The following is a 21,585-nucleotide window of genomic DNA, read 5'->3' as shown; positions in this document are numbered from 1 at the left end:
ACCGAGAGATAAGTAACAACTACTTGCTGTGCTAGGTGAGATGTTATTGTGCCATAAGTTCATTTATATAAATACATAGTTATCCGTACAGTATTTTTTTTAAATCTAGTATTATATAATTTGACTACTTGTGTGCCAGTTGCTCTAATAAGTATTTTACATATAAAATGTAATGTTTTTCTTTCACATATAATTTCCTTGCTAAGCCTCAAAAACCTTGTGAAGTAGGAAGTAAAGTATAATTATTCCTTTTTGATGGGAAAAAATATTTGTCTTATTAGTTAGTGATGACGAATTAGAATTTAGAGCTCCTTATTTTTAAACCTCTACCTTTTCCTACATAGAACACAATTCAACATCATAATAAAAAAACACACAAAAAAGTTACCAATTGTGGAGGAGACATAGTATATAGAAGAAGAAGAACCAGTCTGCTCATCAAATCTTCTACAGTATGCAATCAACAGGCCTTAAAAGAAAAAACACTCAGCGTTATTTTCTTAAAACCACCACCACAACTCATAACACAACACTGTTATATTTTCTCTCTACTTGGCTTTACTATGTAAATAAAATGTTTTTTTTGGTGTGTGTGCGTATTTTTCATAAGAGCTAGTACTTTTTACCCATCCACAGGCACTTAGGACCCAGGGAAACGGTAAGAAACGTGAGGAAGGACAAAGTGTCAGCTAATTGAGAAATATTAATTACTTCTAAACTGTATTTTTAGTGGGCTAGGGTGAAGTTTATTCTACAGGTAGCCCAGTGAGGAAAATAATGCAGAGCTGCAATAACGGTCAGAGAAGACATGCTAAAAGCTCGTCAACTCCACCATATGCTATGCTATATGTTTTGTATTATAGTACCCTATAGGGCAGTGTTTACTATGTTTCTAAATCACTTTTCCTAAAACGTAACTATTATTTTAAAACAGAAGTAACAGAAATTATAATACATTTGGTATTATTGAATTAAATTTTTAAAAAGGGTTTTGAATATATTATACTTCCTTAAGGAATAAGGTCAAACTGATCCTAGCTGCTTCCTCTAAGAGACTTTTTGAGCCATGGAAGATATACTTTGGTTGTTACCAATTGGGCTTTGTCTTCTACCACTCAAAATGCTTTTTTCTTTCTTTATCATTGATCCCAGCTCTAGCGATAGCCAAGAGATACTTAATACAGAGTAGGTAACTTTTAACAAATACTATACATCTGACAAATTGAAATGATCAGTATTTTTTACTGAAATTGTTACAAACAATTGCTTACCTGGTACAATAATGTCTCCAAAACCCAATATGGAAACTGGCATGGGGCATACACTCATTACTGAGAAATATGCCAGCTTTGGTACTTTGATGACTACTGGTAACTGTAATTAATTAAAAAAAAAGAAAAGAAAAAGGGTCACCAATAAACCCTCTTGGGAATTTTTACCCATACCTTTTAGAAAAGGAAGAATTAATATTAGAATGATTGTTGTAACATTTTAAAACTGACATTTAGAAGAACTTGAAATTAGAAAACATAAACTAGACACATATATATTCTGAATGTATAGGAAGCTTGAAAGAAAGAGATATGTAGTTCTGGAAAAAACGAAACACGTGTAGGGTTAACAGTATTACTTCTAGTATCCCCACATCTAACCTCTTTTCCATTTTTAGCAAAAATATGACTCAGGCCTTGAAACAGATTTTTTTTTCTTTCTTTTTTTTTTTTTTTGGCAATCTGGATTGTTTTCCCCCAAAGAAGAGTCTTGTCTCAGAGGCTATAATTTAAAGTCCAATGAACATATCTGAAATACAATCCTTACTTTCTCATGGGGAGCTGAGGGTTGACCAGTGGCTTCCACCAAGTTTCCATCATTCTAGGATGAAACCCAAGTCAATAGGTATTTAATAATTTAGAATAACTAAGAAAAGGGCTATATTCTGTGAGAAATAAAGTTTTACAATACCTTAACATGCACGACATGACCAATTAATTACACAGGAGGGCAAATTATTAACTGGACACACATACATACAGTGGCAGCCAGTTCTGTTTAAATGCCATCGCTACCTTTTCATTATTTCCAAAAGGTCCAGCTGCAAGTTCAACCATGATACTCTCGCCGTTCTAAAATTGAGAAGATGAAAGAAATTGTCCAATCATTTAAAGAGAACAATCTGACCGTATTCAAGAATGATTTGGCCCTGTGGATTATGGCCTACCATAAACTGATTTTTTAATTGCACCATAAGCCCAGCTGCTGTTGCTCAATGGCTAGTGCCGATGTATGACCCATAGGTCACAGTTTATTCCCAGTCAGGACACATGACCAGGTTGCGGGCTCGATCCCCAGTAGGGGGAATGCAATGATTCTCTCTCATCATTGATATTTCTACCTTTCTCTCCCTCCCCCTTCCTCTCTGAAATCAATAAAAATATTTTAAAACTAAATAAATAAAATAAAATACTCCTTTTTTCCTAAAACAGTCTCTGTAGATAAGCTGGAGTAATCAGAAACAAAATCCACCTAGCAACACTGTTCCACTTTATCAGAACTCAACAATTTTCAGAAACTGACAGATAAACCATATACAGCTTATTCAAGTGAAGCTTTGCGCACTGGTTTGTATTGACAACCATAGCTAGCATTTCTAATGGGCTATAAATTTTTCTGCTTTTAGTTATATTATGTCATATATTATGTGTCCTTAGTCATTTTTAGCGATAACAATTAATGGGGACACAAGAAATATTTATTTTTTAATATTTAGATTTGTATTCAATATTGGTAACTTTATTTGAATAAATATGCATTTGATCTCTGGCTACTCCCCACAATAACAAAACAATGAAGCCAACCTGAGAGACCCAGCCCTAAAGAACCTGAGATGCTTCTCTGCCCTAACTGCTGTCCAGTGTCAGCCCTGCCTGCTTTTATGTCCCAATCAAAACTTGAACCTTAGCTGAGTTCTCTCCCTTGTGGCTGGCTCAGGCTTGTTATGTGGGCTCTGTGACGAGCTCATTAAAAAGTTATTTCCTGCCAGCCAAGTCTGCTGTGGAGAGGGGAAACATTCTGAGGTAGCGAGCTTCAGAATAGGTAGTGGGAAGGTAAATAAATGCTAAAGTTTAGAAAAATTGATTTACTAACTATAATATTTTACATGTGGGTAGGTGCAAAGGAGAAGTCACCGGAATGTTTTTAGGAGTACTTTGCTGATACCTGAGCTAAGTAGGAAGAAGGATAAAGTCCGGAGCTATAGAAATCTTTTCCTCATGCTAAGCTTTGGGTTACTGAAGGGTTAAGTTACAGAGTTTAGAAAAATAAACTAATATTTAATACAGTTCCTTACAGCAAACTCCCATCATGTGATTCAATTTTCAGTTAAAAGAGTTTGGCTTGTTTTCTAACTGTTATTTAAAACATTTAACTAAAGAACATCATTGATATCCTCTCAAACAGTCCAAGATATTTGAGTAACTACTATCTGCAAAATACTATAACAAAAACCATGGTGTATGAAATAAAAATGATGCCCTAGCCAGTTTGGCTCAGTGAATAGAGCATCAGCCCTCATACTGAAGGGTCCCAGATTCGATTTTGGTCAAGGGCACGTACTTTGGTTGCAGGCTCGATCCCTGGCCCTCATCAGGTTGCATGTGGGGAAGCAACCAATTGATGTGTCTCTCTCACATCGATGTTTCTCTCTCTCTCCCCCGCCCACCCCCCTCCCTTCCACTCTCTTTAAAAATCAATGGCAAAATATCCTCAGGAGAGGATTAACAACAAAAACGAAGATAGGCTCTTATTGTCAGTACTAATAGACACCAGCCCTGCTAACTCATTAAAAGTTTACTAATACCAGGGTTGAGAACATGTTTAGATTGTCCAATATTCAATCCTTGAAATTTTCAGTGAGAACAACAAAAATAAGAAATCGCATATCTGATTTTCATTTTGAGTTACCTACTAAAAGTAAGGTCTATAATTTCAATAAAAACAAACCAGACTGAGAAGACAGTGTTAAAGTAAATCTGTAACAGTGAACAGAGCAAAGAGCACTTCAATCTTTCCACCTGATCAGACTACTAGGAATTCCTAGTTGGTGGGAACTAAGATAGAAAAAAAGGAGATGAAGAATTCCCTAAGCACAGAAGAAAGAAAGAGGGCTGAAAGACATTTTTATTATTACCCTAAACTTTTAAAATTCAAAAACTCTTTATGTATAGAGATTGGAAATAGTTTGCTGGCAGACACGTTTGACATTTAAAAAGTGATACTAGTGTTAAAACAAAATGGAAAAATTGCCCTAACCGGTTTGACTCAGTGGATAGAGCAACGGCCTGCGGACTCAAGGGTCCCAGGTTCGATTCCGGTCAAGGGCATGTACCTTGGTTGCGGGCACATACCCAGTAGGGAGTGTGCAGGAGGCAGCTGATCGATGTTTCTCTCTCATCGATGTTTCTAACTTTCTATCCCTCTCCCTTCCTCTCTGTAAAAAATCAATAAAATACATTTAAAAAAAAAAAAAACAAAATGGAAAAATTATTTTAAAACAAGAATTTATATAGCTATAGCCACTGTAATATTTATGTGTCATATGCTATGACGATCTGTTGACCTATGACAATGGCTTTATAGAGAGAATGGTTTACTTTCATTATGAGATCTCTGATGGAGTGCCTTACAGAAACATCTTATTGAACCAAATACATTGATACAAGCTAGGACAACTTTAGATAGAACTTTAAAAAAAACGCTTTAATAAGTTAAACAATTTTTGTTATAATCCGTAATACTAGTTCTATGCTTTTGTGGGGTACTATTGCAAATAAAGTCAATTAGTCAAATGCCTCATCATCAAGGCACAGAAAGGTGCTAGTAAGATGGTTGTAGTTGTGATTTGGGCCAATTTTAGCTCTCCAATGGGGCATAGGCTTGGCTTACGCCATTATAGCAAGTACCTAACGGAAGTGCAGAGTTTTACAGATCGTAGGGACTAAAGAATGGATAAAGAACGAATGGGGAAAAAAGTAGTGATTATAATATCAAATATTAAATATGTGAAAGTGACAAAGAATAAAGAGATGATAGAAAGTTACAAAGTAAGACACGAAATAAAATAGGGGAAGTGGGAGAATTAGACAATAATTTAAAATATATTCATGAGATAGGAATAGGGACAAAGTGGAAAAATTGGGCAAATAATGAAAGACTATCACATTCACCCAACACCTCTCCCTTATTCTGAGAACAGCACCTTCATTTTATTGAGGAGCTAGTGGCAGAGCTGCAAATAGATGACCTAGGAGATGCCAGTTGTTATGATTCTAACATAATGGAAAAAGCCAGTCTGAGACCATGAACACATGGACAGAAGCAGAAAGGGAGGGGGCAGATATAGCCCTGCGTCTAGTTTCTGCGGAGGCTAGCCCCATCTTGGCCTCTACACACAGCTTGGATAGACGGGATCTTTTTGGTACAGAAAGGGTAGGTTGGGTTCTGTTAGTTGCAACCAAAAGAATTTTACTGGTGGAAGAGGGAGGATGAAATGCTAGTAATACGCCTTCACACAATGGATTAGGAAACTGAAGCACAAAGAGCTATCTGACTTATCCAGGGTTAAGGGTACACGTTAGGTCTTCAGATTTCCAGTGTGGTACTCTCAGATGACAGCTACAGAAATGGGAGTAGCAATGCCACATTTTCATTATTATTGTTGTCTATTTTATCTACAGCAAACATTTACTGTTTCACAATAAGAAAAGATACTTTAAAAAGGGTGGGAAGCAAATTTAGAGATATTCTCATATTCACATCAGGAGACATTTTTTACTTAGTAGAATGGCTTAAAGGCTTGAAAAAAAATCCTCCATTAAAAGGCCCATTTCAATGACAATTTTCTTAAAAGAGTTAGAACTCACTCAGGGTAAACATCTGCAAAACCAATAATCTAAGAGCAGGTTTAAGATTCTTGTCTTTTAGCATGTTTCTCATGGCTTTCAAAATATCATACCTTTGTGATGAATGGTGTTATGAAAACAAAGAACACATCATAGAGGAGGAGAAGGCCTAGAAGTATCACACATGACTGTTGAAAGAAACAAATTTAAAGGTCAAACTTCCCATATCTAAATTAAGAGATTATTTTTCAAGTTATAAATAAACATATGAACATACATTTGAACACTATTTTTAAAAGCATTAATGGTTATTACTATTTGTAGTTTTCTCTACAAACCCCATTAAAACTTTTATGTTCTTTATCCTATTCTTTTTATATAAAAAAAGAATCACTGAATCAAAGAAATGTTCTTCCCTGATATTTAGTCCTGTAAGAATTTTATAAATTAGGCATATTATGTAAATGATTTAAAATATTTTAGCTAGCAAGTCAGTAGTTACCTGGGACTGGGGTTTAGGATTGATTGCAAAAGGGCATGATAGAGCTTTTGGAGAGATGAGAAATGTTGTTTAACTTGATTGTGATGGTGGTTACAAAGTTATATATTTGTAAAATTTCAATAAACTTCACAGTTAAGATGGGTATAATTATATGTAAATTATACCTCAGTAAAGTTGTTTTAAAAAGAAAATATTATCGCCCTGGCCAGGGGGCTCAGTTGGTTGGAGCATCGTCCCACACACCAAAAGGATGCAGGTTCAATTCCTGGTCAGGGCACATACCTAGGTTGCAGGTTTGATCCCCAGTCGGGGCACATATGGGAGGCAACTGATTGATGTTTCTCTCACATCGATGTTTCTCTCTCTTTCTCTCTCTCTAAAATCAATAATAATTTTATGTGCTCGCTTCGGCAGCACATATACTAAAATCAATAATAATTTTAAAAACATAAAAAGAAACAATTATTTTAGCTGTCAGAGTAGAATACCTTACCTTGAAGTTGGGTAACTTCAGTGTTTTAATTAAATTCAGGCAGAAAGCAATCCCCAAGATATCCTGTAAAATCCAAGCCCACCTAAAATCAAAAGAAGTTACTCCATTATTTTATCCAGTTATTTTCAGATGGAACTTTCCTTTTCTTTTTTAAGTTTATTTTTTGTTGTTGACAGTATTTTCCCACCACTTCCCTCTCCACCCACCCCCAGCCCCACCCCAAGCCTTCACCACACTATTATCTGTGTCCATGAGCTGTGCAAATATGCATTAAGTCTTTGGTTAATCTTTACTCATCCTCCCACCTCCCTCCCCTGTCAGTCTATTTCTCAGGTGGAACTTTTCAAAAGAATAGACCACTAAAGTAAAATTGTTCAATTGCTATGATTTGATTATTCAATAATCAAGCAGCAATTACAAAAATAAAATGAAAAACCTCTCCTATTTTTCATATTTAGTTATTTACTGCCTTAATAGAATAATTAATACTACTATACTATCAAACATAAATGCATATTTATCTTTAATCTTTGAATTTATACATGTCTCCTTCTAGAAAGGTGGCGTATGACAAAGGATAGGTAGCTAGAACATAAAGGAAACAGAGCTATGCAACATACTCTATCAGAAATGGATATGCATAATTCCCAAATGACTTCTCATACCTGAAGCTGCCTAAAATGTATGAACTTTGCTCCCAAATTTTAGGGTATTAAATCCTTTGGACTTTACTAATTTCATTAATAAAACACTAAAGAAACTTAAATATATATTTTTTCTGGTTATCCTTCCTGTAAATGGATGAATGCCTATATATTTTTCTTATACTCCTTCTTTATTAAATAAGAGGTAGCCTACTCTGGTATACTTATATTCTCTTGCATTTTTTTTCACTTAAAAATATATTCTGGAAATGACTGCATATCAATTCAGAAATTGATCTTCATTCTTTATAGTTGCATTGTGCTCCATTGTATACTAAATTATGGCTACATCATAATTAAGCATATATGTAATTGTTTATTTCAGCTTAGATGTTTAAATTATGATTCATTATTTCCTTCTCTATATGACCTCAAATCCACTAATACGAAATATGCTTATTTAACAAGTAACTTTTTTCAAGACTATGGTGTTCTGGGATAAAAGCAAAAACTTCCATAATAATCATAATGAATAATTATCAGGACAAGACATAGAATAATCCATCCGTAATCTAAAAGCAAATAAACTAAGTGCTTATACCTATCTTCATTTCTAAACACGGCCCAAACAGCAGCTATTGCTATGCACAGTCCAGAGAGAAAAATAAGTCTCACTTCAATGCTTTTGCCAGAGCACACAATCCTAAAACGACAACAAAAGAAACACATGGAAATAGGTTAGTTTACCTTGCAGATGAAATAAAATGTTTATTTACTGTGAGAAATGACAAATATTAACCACAGTCACAAGAAAACTATTGCAATAACAATTTAAAAGTCTTGATTTTAAATAAAATGTAATAAAATAATAAAATGTTTATCAGTTCAATAGAACCTTCTGTGATGATACAAATATTCCATATTGGGACTCCAATATGGAATATATTTTATTTCTTTTTTTATTTTATTTTTATTTATTTATTTATTTTATTTATTGCTTAAAGTATTACAAAGGGTATTACATATGCGGAATATATTTTATTTCTTTTTTAAAAATATATTTTATTGATTTTTTACAGAGAGGAAGGGAGAGGGATAGAGTTAGAAACATCGATGAGAGAGAAACATCGATCAGTTGCCTCCTGCACACCCCTTACTGGGGAGATGCCCGCAACCAAGGTACATGCCCTTGACCGGAATTGAACCTGGGACCCTTGAGTCCGCAGGCCGACGCTCTATCCACTGAGCTAAACCAGTTAGGGCTATTTCTTTAAAAATATATTTTATTTCTTTAAAAATATATTTTTATTGATTTCAGAGAGAGGAAGGGAGAGGGAGAGAGAAACATTAATAATGAGAGAGAATCATTGATTGGCTGCCTCCTGGATGCTATCCACTGGGGATTGAGCCCACAACCTGGGCATGTGCCCAAACTGGGAATCAAACCATGACTTCTTGGTTCATAGGTTGACACTCAACCACTGAGCCACACTGGCCTGGCCATGTGGCAATTTAGCACTTGAAATGTGGCTAATGAAACTGAGGAACTAAATTGTAATTTTACTTAATTTTAATTAATTTAAATTTAAATAGCCACATGTATACTAAACTGCACGGATTTAAAATAAGACTACTTTTTCTTGTATTGTTTTATATTACAAAAACCAACATTACAGGATGCCTCATAAGAGATACATACGTGCATTGTCCATATGGTATCTTACGAATTAGTGCAGCAAGACAGTTGTATAGGCTCATTGCTGATGCTATGCAGAAAATTGCTATCATAACATAAACTAGAAAAAAACAAAACAAGACACTAAATTATATGAGAACAGAAAAAAATGTAACAAGAAAATATTTACACAGCAATATCAATTTTTAGCTTTCTCATCGGATCATGATACTTTCAATGCACTGGCCATATTATGATCTGAATTGATTACTAAACTGAAAATATTTACATCTTTTTTTTTTAATATTTACATCTTGAGTTTTTAAGAGTAATTTGTGTTGTTTCAATTCCTTTATACATTGGAAGGATGATTGCTTAAAGGGTTGTAAAGCTGGCTCTCCATTTACTATCATTCAAACTGACATGTTTGTTAAAGATTTCTATGAAGGGAGTTGTACACATTTATGAGTATTTAATTTTAATGTAAGAAATAGAAGAATGAATAAGCCATTATAAACACTTTTTTAAAATTAAATTAAAATTTTTTTATTGTCTCAAGTTTTACATATGTCTCTTTTTCCCCCGATTGACTCCCCCCACTCCCTTCAACCATTCCCACCCTGGGCAAGCCCCCACCACCCCAGTGTCTGTGTCCATTGGTTATGCTAATATGCATGCATACAAGTCCTTTGGTTGCTCTCTACCCCCCGCCCCTGCCCCCACCTTCCCTGCCATTTGTCTCTGGATCTATTTTTGTTCATCAAATTATGTTGATCATTATATCCCATATGAGAGAGATCATGTGATATTTATCTTTCTCCAACTTGCTTATTTTGCTTAGCATAATGCTCTCCACTTCCATCCATACTATTGCAAATGGTAAAATAGTTGCTTCTTTTTTACAGCAGCATAGTATTCCATTGTGTAGATGTACCACAGTTTTTTAATCCACTCATCTGCTGATGGGCACTTAGGCTGTTTCCAAATCTTAGCTATTGTAAATTGTGCTGCTATGAACACAGGGGTGCATATATCCTTTCTGATTGGTGTTTCTGGCTTCTTGGGATATATTCCTAGAAGTAGTATCACTGGGTCAAATGGAATTTCCATTTTCAACTTTTTGAGGAAACTCCATAAGGTCTTCAACAGTGGCTGCACCAGTCTGCATTCCATAAACACTTTTTAAAATGCAGCTTAGGGATGAGAACTGACACCTTAGACATTAGCCATGCTCTCTATATTTTTCTAAAGTCAAATTTATCTATAACTTGGCCTGCGGTAAAACCAAATCCATTTAAGCAAACCTCTTTGTTATGCAACAATACTAAGGCAGTTAAAATTGACAAGTGTTTTTCTTTTCTTTTTTGTTTTTAAGTATTTTAAAAAATATATTTCCATTGATTTCAGAAAGGAGGGGAGAGGGAGAGAGAGAGAGAAACATCAATGATGAGAATCATGGATCAGCTACCTCCTGCACGCCTCCAACTGGGGATTGAGCCTGCAACTGGGGCATGTGCCCTTGTCCGGTATTGAACTTGGGACCCCTCAGTCTGCAATCCAACACTCCATCCACTGAGCCACACCAGCTAGGGCGACAAGTGTTTTTCTATAGTAGCTATACTTATTTGAGAATTCTTTAAAATTAAAAACATTTGGTCTCCTTGTTGTTAAAATAGGGGGGGGGGCTTATTGTACTCTAAAATAAAATAAAAATAATTCGTTTTCTGAACTTCATCAAAATTTCACAATGGAAACACAAATTTTACCTGAATTTTTCAAATTCCACTAAATTGTAGAAAACTATAATTGCTCTGCAGCTGAGAAAGAAAGTAATCTAGAGATGGTAGCGATTTTCTAATTGGTGATCTAGACAAATTACTTTTTAGTCCCTGAGTCTCATCTTTAAAATGTGAAATATAATTATACCCATGTCAGGGTTATTGTGAGGATCTGGCACATAATTAGCTTTATATAACTCTTATTTGTTGCTATTTTAATTATCCTATATAATAAACAGCTAATATGCTAATTAGACTGAAACAGCAGAACAACTGTCCAGATGACCTTCCGGGTGACATTCTGGACGAAGCCGGGGCTGTGAGGGCCGAGCCCTTGGCTAGAATTTCATGCATTAAGCCTCTAGTTCAATGGTGGCGAACCTATGACACGCGAACTCATTTTTTTGGTTGATTTTTCTTTGTTAAATGGCATTTAAATATGTAAAATAAATATCAAAAATATAAGTCTTTGTTTTACTATGGTTGCAAATATCAAAGTATTTCTATATGTGACACAGCACCCGAGTTAAGTTAGGGTTTTTCAAAATGCTGACACACCGAGCTCAAAAGGTTCACATCACTGATCTTGTTGGTTATATACGGTAATATGAATAGTAAGATAGAGAGTCAAAGATTGTCAAATTAAGGTTGGTAAGTCTTCCATCACAGGTCTCCAACACAAGTTTTACAGCACTGGTGGAAATGAGGCTCTTGGGGCCCTAACAGATTTTAGGTGCCTCATTCAGTGTCTTACTATACTTAAGAAAATAATTGGGTGTGGAAAAGAATTTGGTTAATATAACTGTCTTTAGTTACTTCCTTGAGCATGACAATCATAAAATGGCAAGCGGAACACTACCAATTTAGTATAGTCCCATTATTTAATATATTAAGAAAAGGCAGCATATTGAGCCTTATGTGATATTCATAAGATTTAATTCACCACTTACAGGTGAATTAAATCTTAACAATAATCACATAAGATATTCTCAGAGTTATAATTAAATCCCATGTTCTGGGATAACGTTGAGGTTTAATGATTTTTCTCTTACATTAAAAATTACATTTATAAACAGGGTGAACTTTTATTTTATCTTATATTATACTAGAGGCCCGGTGCACAAATTCATGCACAAGTGGGATCCCTCAGCCTGGACAGCAATCAGGCCTGATCAGGGCTGCAGGAGGTTGACCAGCTGCAGGAGCGCACTGACCATCAGGGGGGAGCTCCTGCGTTGAGCATCTGCCCCTTGGTGGTCGGTGTGCGTCACAGCAACCAGTCGACCAGTCACTTAGACTTTTATATATATAGTTTATTTTATTTTTAAAAAAATGTTTTTATTTATTTTAGGGAGAGAGGAAGGAGAAGGATAGAGAGAGAGAGAAACATCATTCAGCTGCCTCCTGCACACCTCCTACTAGGGCTCGAGTTTGCAACTTGGGCATGTGCCCTGATTGGGACTCACACAGGTGACCACCTGGTTTATGGATCAATGCCTAACCACTGTGCAACACCAGCCAGACTTATTTTTATTTTTTTCAGTGTATGCTTTTGTGTTTATTTTAAAGATTTTTAAAACTGATTTTTAGAAATAAGAGAGAGGGAGAGAGAGAACATCGATATGAGAGTGAAACATCGATCGATTGATCAGTTGCCTTCTGCATACCTCCTACTGGGATTGAGCCCACAACCTGAGCATGTGCCCCAACCAGAATTGAATTGGCAGCCTTTTGGTTCATAGGACAACACCCAACCAACTGAGCAACAACATCAAGGGCAGGGTCAACTTTTAAAATAGCAATCAGTTTAAGAAAATACCTTACCAAAAATTGTAACATGCTTTATGATAGGGTACAGAAATCTTTTTTTCCTATCAAAGGCCACTAATATATTGACTGAGGATCAGACACAAACAATTCAAGACCATGAAAATAGAAAAATGAGCCACCCAATGACAACATAATACAAACAACACCCTAGAACAGTGATGGCGAACCTATGACACGTGTGTCAGAGGTGACACGCGAACTCATTTTTTTGGTTGATTTTTCTGTGTTAAATGGCATTTAAATATATAAAATAAATATCAAAAATATAAATCTTTGTTTTACTATGGTTGCAAATGTCAAAAAATTTCTATATGTGACACAGCACCAGAGTTAAGCTAGGGTTTTTCAAAATGCTGACACGCCGAGCTCAAAAGGTTCGCCATCACTGCCCTAGAACCACAACAGATCAAAATATGAGTGATATTCGAAGAATGATTATTTTCTAATTGGAAATATGTCAATAGATTATATTTTCAAAATTGCTGCCACAGGGCAGGAGAAATTGAATAAGCTCAAACTAACCTTAAGGCCTCAATTTTCTAGTCCAGAAAGTATTCTAATGTTCTCCAAATAAGCATTGTAGCCTTTGGTGGTTTTTACAAGTTCTCATCTATCACCCCCCCCAACCCCCCATTTCCCTGGTCTCTCCACCTCCTCTTTGTACTGTATGTTGGCCAGGAATGGCAAATTTCCATCCTATCAGACAATTAAGAAGATTGTCCAGGGGATGGACAAGCCATTATGTTCCTACCGCTACCTACTTAAAGGAATAAGTATCACTTACTCTCTAGATCACAGGCAAATATCTGTGTGTCTTTAGATGTAGTATGACCTTAACTGTTTACACAAAACAAAATTCAAGTAATATAACATCTTGATTTATAAACTGACAAAAGAATAAACTACACTTTGGGGGTAAGCAAAGGCAATAAATCAGTACTTTGAATAGCTTCTATTTCATGTAACTAAATAGAGCCACCAAGAAGTCCTTAGCCTGCTCTTTATTTTTAAAAACTATTTTTATTGATTTCAGGGAGGAAGGAAGGAGAGATAAAGATCAATGATATTTATTATTGATCTGCTGCTGCCTGTATCCCGCATCCCTACTGGGGATAGAGATCACAACCCAGGTATAAGCCCTGACCAGATTGAATTGTGACCTCCTAGTTCATAGGTCGATGCTCAACCAACGAGCAACACTGGCCGTGCTAACCTGCTCTTTAGATGTTAGGATTTCCTGCTTTACCTACAGGGAGGGAAATGCAGGGACCATAACAATTCTTTCAAGTCATTCATGAAGAAGTGTTCTTATCTCAAGACAGTATATTTTTAATCTGAATATTTTTTTTTACCCCACAGTAATGGAGACCTAACATTTCTAACAATTTAAAAAGTTAATATCACTTTTTATTTATTCACTTAAGTTTTCCAGGTAGAAGGAAAAGATAAATCTGCCAAAGTAAGTGAAAAGATTGTTTGCTAAAAATAGTAAATATGAAACATGATTTCTTACCCAACCATTTGTAGAAGAAATAAAGTAAGACCATCATAACACAGCAGATGGCCACAAATATTACAACTGTTAGAGGACTGAAAGTGAAATATTCGTCCTTCTTTCTCCTCATGTCTCTGTCTTCAGTGTCTGCCATTGCTTTCATGCTTTCCCTGAGTAAACATACACAGGAACTTCAGCAAATCTCTTCCAAGTAAAATCATTTGTAAAATCCATCTTTAACACAAACTTAAATTTGTTATTGATTATAAAGTAATACACTTAACAAAAACCCACCCAAACACCAAAAAGAAATGTTTAATCCAGAAAGTAAAAACTCTCTATTATTCTACCCTCCAGAGATAATATTTTTAGCCAATGTTTTGACTTTTGAAACAGCATTTTTTTCTGATGCAAAATTGATGAAACAGATGACATATATTATGTGGATGTTTATATTATCTGATTTGGAAACTATATTAATGGAATAAATTTCAGATGATAACCAATTCTTCTTACACACTAAATATTATCAATTTACACAGTCAAGTACTAAAATCAGCTTCTTTAGTCAGTACTAAAATGGAAACACTAAAAGTTGTCTATCAACTCAGTATTTACTGTATGCTCATCAGTATATTATGAAGGACTCATAGGAGTTCAAGACATAGCTTTGTCCAACCTTGATTTAAGACAGCAAAACATTGTTTTTAGTTCTTCCAACAATCCTTGCTTTCTAGGTCACACAGTTAATAAAAGGGAGAGACTGAAGTTGAAGAGGAAAGAGCCTCAAGGGCTCCTTGTTGAGCAGTCTCTGTTCTGTCACCTAGTGTCTCCTCCCAGCTGTGTGGAAGCCACTACATGCTTTTCCAGCCCCAATCCCATCCACTCCGGTCTACCAGTGTGCACTCCCGGACCCCTCATCGCCTTGGCTCAGTACAAACGTTAGTTAAAAAACAGTTTACTTCTAACCAATTACATATTTGCCAAACTGCTTCTTTACCAAATGCCACTATCTTATGAGAACCTTGTTAACTGGGATGGCCACCACATTAAGCATCTGTGACTTTAGGCAGGCTACCGGGGATAAGAGAAGGGAGAGTCTGAGGACAGACACAACAGCACCTCCCTGAAACTGTATAGCTACACGGTTATTAATGTAAGTTTCTATAAAAGTGATACCCAAGTGGGACAACGTGCCACTTATGGTATCTATCATTATAAACAAATATATATATTTATTTATTTACTTATTATTATTTTTTTTCAATTAGCAATAAACGCATCTCGGATAAATCTCTTTGGCTATGATACTGCTACTGTGCAAAGCTATATAAACAAATTAGCAGCCCTGTGCACGAATCCGTGCGCGAATAGCTTGCTGCCACTTGCCTCAGGGGCCACCCCACCCACTGCGGCTGGTAGCTCTCTCACTCGTAGCTTGCTGCCCCGCCCTCCTGTAGCTCTCCTCGGCTTGTAGATTGGGCTTGTAGATTGGTCGTGATGTTACAGTGTCCAGGCTAATTTGCATATTCTTCTATTATTCTATTAGATACACTTAAAGACATTTTTTAATCAGAGTACACATGTAAGCCATAATAATGACTTACATGTTCGTATTCAGTGTAATAGAAAGCACGAGGCAATTTCTTGAAGGGAAAACATATACTAGACTAGCGGTTCTCAACCTGTGGGTCGCGACCCCTTTGGGCAGGGGTCCTCAAACTTTTTAAACAGGGGGCCAGTTCACTGTCCCTCAGACTGTTGGAGGGCTGGACTATAGTTTAAAAAAAAACTATGAACAAATTCCTATGCACACTGCACATATCTTATTTTGAAGTAAAAAAACAAAACGGGAACAAATACAATATTTGTATTTGCATGTGGCCCGCAGGCCGTAGTTTGAGGACCCCTGCCTTTGGGGGTTGAACGACCCTTTCACAGGGGTCGCCTAAGATCATTGGAAAACACGTATATAATTACATATTGTTTTTGTGATTAATCACTATGCTTTAATTACATTCAATTTGTAACAATGAAAATACATCCTGCATATCAGATATTTACATTACGATTCATAACAGTAGCAAAATTACAGTTATGAAGTAGCAACGAAAATAATTTTATGGTTGGGGGTCATCACAACATACATCACAACTGTATTAAAGGATCGAGGCATTAAGAAGATTGAGAACCACTGTACTAGGCTGATATCAGATTACAACACTACAATTCATGTAAAAAAAAAAGAAAATACTAGAATTCATCTTTTTAAAAAATTGTTCTCTTAAATTTCTCAAGAGCCACATGCTAAGCTCTCCTCCATGCCATCATGAGTTTAGAAAACTTGAGGACCAATGATCTCATTATAGTAAGACTTCATATTTCTACTGAAAAGTCTTTATATGGAACAAAGGCATCCTTCCCTTTTGTATAACGTGTACTTTGCACTTGGCAAGGTAATTCTGGGTTATGAGGTCCTGTTCTGGCAAAATTTTCCTGCCCTAAGCCTTATTCTCTTTCCCTTCTCTTTCAGTTACTCTTTACTTGCTAAATGATAATCCTTATGTTCTTAATAATTCTACTTTTCATGGAAATTTTTTCTTTTTATCACTGATTCATATTCCCTTTTTTTATATGTTGTCACCCTCCCTACCCCAATCACACATACACCTACTTCTTTCTTTATCTTACTCTTAGACTCAGCTACTTCAATATTAAAATCCATAATCTTAGAGGTAAAGGACATCTCCTCTCCCAACCTGGCTATTGAAGGCAACAAAATCTGTTTCTGCCTATCTTGATGTTTTATAAATAAAAAAGCTTATATGTACTCCTCTCCCATCTCCAGTTTTCTTGCGGAGACTGCCCTGATATATATGTGAAACCTGCCTTGCTAACTCAAAGGGTGGTCAACGGCCAGCAAAATCACTTGGGAGCTTGTGAGCAATGCAGAATCTCATTCCCCGCCCCGAGCCTCCTAAATCTGAACTTCTATTTTAATGAGATCTCAAGACAGTTTGTATGCACATTACAGTCTGAGAAGCACTACTTTAAAGAAACAATGTACATAGTAATGGAAGTACAGGGTGAATTTATATTGAATAGAAAAAGATTCTTAATGAATTAGAAGCTTTTGGGAAATTATTTATAAAGTTTCAACCATAATCTAGAAAATAACCGGAGACCTAGTTACATGCCTTGTTTTCTAAAGATTAATATTAATGAAGAAAAAACAATGTTTACAGGAAAACACGTGACTCATATATTTTGAAACATGTTTTCCAAATATGTAAAATATTTAAAGCTCAATACTCAGGAAACCTATACTTGTTAAACCCGAAGATTTCTCTCTCTTTTTTTTTTTACATTTTATTGATTTTTTACAGAGATGAACGGAGAGGGATAGAGAATTAGAAACATCGATGAGAGAGAAACATTGATCAGCTGCCTCCTGCACACTCCCCACTGGGGATATGCCCACAACCAAGGTACATGCCCTTGACCGAAATCGAACCTGGGACCCTTGAGTCCGCAGGCTGACGCTCTATCCGCTGAACCAAACCGGTTTGGGCAAGATTTCTCTCTTGATGTAAATAAGTCAAATTTCAGTATTTTAAAAATTGTAAGTAACCTTATTAGCTTCATTTAACTGCAAATAAGCCCTTTTTAATGAAATCTAGAGCAGTGGTCGCCAACCGGTGGTCCACAAACCACTGGTGGTCCATGAGGTCTGAAAAGTTGGCAACCACTGGTTTAAGGAAACCTTTGGAGCAGCGGTCGCCAACCGGTGGTCCGCGGACCACTGGTGGTTCATGAGGTCCGAAAGGTTGGCGACCGCTGATCTAGAGATCAATTCACAAGGTGAATATATTGTCCTTCGTGGATGAATTAATATGCTCTGAGCACTTTTTTTAAAATTCAGAGTTATAAGTATGAAATGATCTTTCTCTAATATGTTGCCTACTTTAATCTAGAGCCAAAGGTACATAACTGTAAGAAGATTGGGTTTAGGTTGTTATTAAATAGGGAAATCCAAATTTATGTATATTTGAAATTTCCACATTTAAATTAAAATATGGACATGTTTAATATTCTCCCTAAAGCATTGAACAGAATGATGAGGTCACACTGTATTGACTTAACTCGAAAGGAGCTGGGAAACCCCTCACCTTCTCTTGCTTATTGTCTTCCAATCTAAATAAACAGGCATGTTGGGGAACTAAGTATCTTCACCTTCCTGGGAGACATCACTGAACATCTTAATTGAAGAGTCTTTGACAGAATGTCAGTGTTTCCCTGCCAGCTGAAGAATTAGAGGAACCTATGACCCCCTTCTCAGCGATAAGGCGAATGACCTGTATGAGAACAAACTGCAATCTGATCTTAACCACACCATTTTCTGAGGTGGAATTTAAATGTTGTTATATGATTAAAATAATTTCAAGTAATAATTTTTAGCCATTTATCACAAAAAACACCGAAGTTTAATTAAACTTACAATTCAAGTAGTCCACTCCAGTATCCTCCTAATGCCACAGTGAACACAGAAATTACAAAAATAACCACCATAGTATAGTCAAAGTTAGACCATGACGGAGAATACATTTTCACAGTAATGTTATCTCCAAGAGTCTGAAAGGCAAAAAATGAGAGTTAAAACGCCAGTGTTAGCTTTCTTCCCACTACAGAGTATGGCTGTAGCACTCCAATTCTGCTCTGGAATGGACACTGCGTCAGGCAGTCAAGAATACTAGAACTAGTTTTGACAATATGACATATTCTCTTGTCAAAATTAGGAGGCTATATTTTGGTTTATTAAGTCTTGAAACTGCAGTATTCCATACAATCAGAGGTTTTAAAAAAGTCAAAACAAATCAATATCCTTTCTGAAGTCAGGGCTCGGAAACACCTTGTGCTAAATGGGAGGTGAGTACTTCCCAAGTAAAGACTTGGTAGGCCTTCACAGCTTCTTGTTACCAAGTGTAGCATGTATAATCATTTAAGTTAAATATCAGTGGTTAAAAGTAAAGAGTGTACTAGGTATGAACATTGTCTAGTATGTAATTACTAGTTTACCTGCTTCATATCTTTGAAGTCTTTGTTGTTTATAAATGCAATCAGTATTTTCATATCATGAAATTCAGATTTGTTCCCCGAGGGAGCAAACTAAAAGAAAAACACACACACATATTATGAAAACGTATGAACTACTAACATATTTACAGAATAAAATCCAAATTATTCAATAGAATATCACATCTTTATCAAGTTATAAAACAAAGTTTCAAGTGTTCTTAATATTATAGCAAGAGTTCTCAAACTGATATATACAGGTATATCATATATATGTAACTCTCTCACACACACTATACATACTTGTTCCTAACAAAGTCTTGTCTACTTTAGGAATAGAAAAGAAACTACAAAATATTCCAATTAAATGCCTATCATAACCAGAATGTTTATTTAAAAATAATCCTATTAGATTATTCAAAACTCCGCTCCTAAACCACACACACAGAAGATAGTTCAACCTGTGAAATTTGATATCGTGAGCTCAAAAGAAATTATTATCGATAATAATAAAAGCATAATATGCTAATTAGACTGGACAGCCAAACAACCTTCCAGACATCAGTCTGGATGAAGCCATGGTGGCGGGGGCCAAGGCTGAGGCGGTTAGGGGCGATGAAGTAGGCAGGCGAGCAGTTAGGAGTGATCAGGCAGGCAGGCAAGTGGTTAGGGGCGATCAGGCAGGCAGGCAGAGTGGTTAGGGGTGATCAGGCAGGCCAGCGGTCCTGGATTGCAAGAGGGTATAGGCTGGGCTGAGACACCCGCCCCGCCCCCAGCACAAATTCCATGCACTGGGCCTCTAGTAGTTTTATAACTTACGAAGACACTGTTATTGGCAACCAACAATGCTTCAGCACCTCCGGTTTGTGCAATTCTGGCTTTTTCAAGAAAATGGCAGGTTCCCCACTGAACCACAACTGCTTTGTTCTTTATTCCATCAGAAGGAATATCAGAAATGTTGCACAGAGGTGTGGAAGTTAGATTCTTCAAACTAATGGAAGTCTGAAAAGAAGAATGTTAGCATGGTAAATATCGTATTTCACCCTAAATGCATTTAGTGACAAAGTATCTATTGATTTAATATAATGTTCCTTTAAATCATGCTGATCAGGCTTTGAAATATTTTAAAATTCCCTAACTTGTTTCTCCCACAGAGAGAAAAATATTTAAGCTAAAGCAATAAAACAATTACTATTTATTAATCACATATTACAACTAGTTCATACACTGAAAATAATAATCACTCATTTTCACCTTTCAATATTTTTGTTTACAAAGAAATAGTAACTGTGATGTACTTACTGCATTTTCTAGGGTTCTTGGCAAAGCTGTCCAATGAGGGTTATAGAACATGCAGTAGTCCTTAGATGGTGAAGGTGTGCCAATTCCAGACGCATGCAGGATTGCTTCCTGAGCAGCTGTCTGGGACATGAACAATAATTTTCACACTAGCGATGATTTGGCTCTGCCAACAACTAAGGATTTTAATAAAGCTATTTATATCTAGGTTGGACCACATTTCCTTAAGAGGGAAGGTCTTCTAGTGATTTTACTTTTTCTCGTTTGAAAAAACACTGAAACTATACACATCTGCCTAGAACACATTCTTTGAGAAACTCACTTTCTTATGGGGATATTGTTATGGCCCTTGTTGTAAGAGCCATATCCCAGGGAGGATTCTTGCTGTGCTGTGATAATTTCGGAACTCCCTTCACTGCCTGAAACTTTCCTTCCAAACCCCTTTGGGAGTTGTTACTTCATTATTTATGTTCTGTAACAGAAAATCCATGTGAACTCCGTTAACCCACTTGTACCTTCCATAGTATGAATAACTAAGATTTTTTTAAAAGAACATTATTTCTAAGTGCTATTTTCAGAAAAGAACCAAAGAACTCTCAAGTTTTCAAGATTCCGCAACTGCCTATTCAAAAAGAGCAATCCAGAGTTTAAAGTGAGGGAAAAGAAGCTAGAAAAATGTTATTTCCTTTTGCCTCATTTCCCACTATCTGGGAAAAAGAAAAAAGAAAAAAGGAGACAAGACGTAAGAAGTGACTGAAAAGAATAAGTATTATACACGAGGGTGAGAGTGGAGAGTATGAAATGATGAAACATCCCAAGATAATTAGAATACCACTCCACATCACGATTCCCTTCAAACTTGGATCAATTCAAATCCCACTTTCCTCCTCCTTTGAACA

At 36.0% G+C, this 21,585-nt stretch overlaps 1 protein-coding gene across 2 annotated transcripts in view; it reads right to left on the bottom strand.

Annotated features, from left to right (window-relative positions):
• Positions 1–21,585, bottom strand: part of SPPL2A (signal peptide peptidase like 2A) — a 52,127-nt gene that overhangs the window by 17,847 nt on the left and 12,695 nt on the right. The window contains exons 2-14 of one of the 2 annotated variants that reach the window (XM_081109011.1): positions 20,690–20,809; positions 20,207–20,389; positions 19,391–19,480; positions 18,813–18,946; positions 14,333–14,484; positions 9,236–9,332; positions 8,138–8,239; positions 6,893–6,974; positions 6,011–6,085; positions 2,067–2,123; positions 1,819–1,872; positions 1,272–1,374; positions 389–469 (exon numbers count right to left, since the gene is read on the bottom strand). In XM_081109011.1, the coding sequence (XP_080965137.1) occupies positions 389–469; positions 1,272–1,374; positions 1,819–1,872; positions 2,067–2,123; positions 6,011–6,085; positions 6,893–6,974; positions 8,138–8,239; positions 9,236–9,332; positions 14,333–14,484; positions 18,813–18,946; positions 19,391–19,480; positions 20,207–20,389; positions 20,690–20,809 (1,330 nt within the window). The remainder of the gene's footprint in view (positions 1–388; positions 470–1,271; positions 1,375–1,818; positions 1,873–2,066; positions 2,124–6,010; positions 6,086–6,892; positions 6,975–8,137; positions 8,240–9,235; positions 9,333–14,332; positions 14,485–18,812; positions 18,947–19,390; positions 19,481–20,206; positions 20,390–20,689; positions 20,810–21,585) is intronic. The other variant, XM_081109012.1, reaches the window with a different exon arrangement.

The sequence above is a fragment of the Myotis nattereri genome, assembly GCF_964212035.1.
Source record: "Myotis nattereri genome assembly, chromosome: 1".
Classification (NCBI taxonomy): domain Eukaryota; kingdom Metazoa; phylum Chordata; class Mammalia; order Chiroptera; family Vespertilionidae; genus Myotis; species Myotis nattereri.
This window is presented reverse-complemented; position numbering and strand designations above follow the sequence as displayed.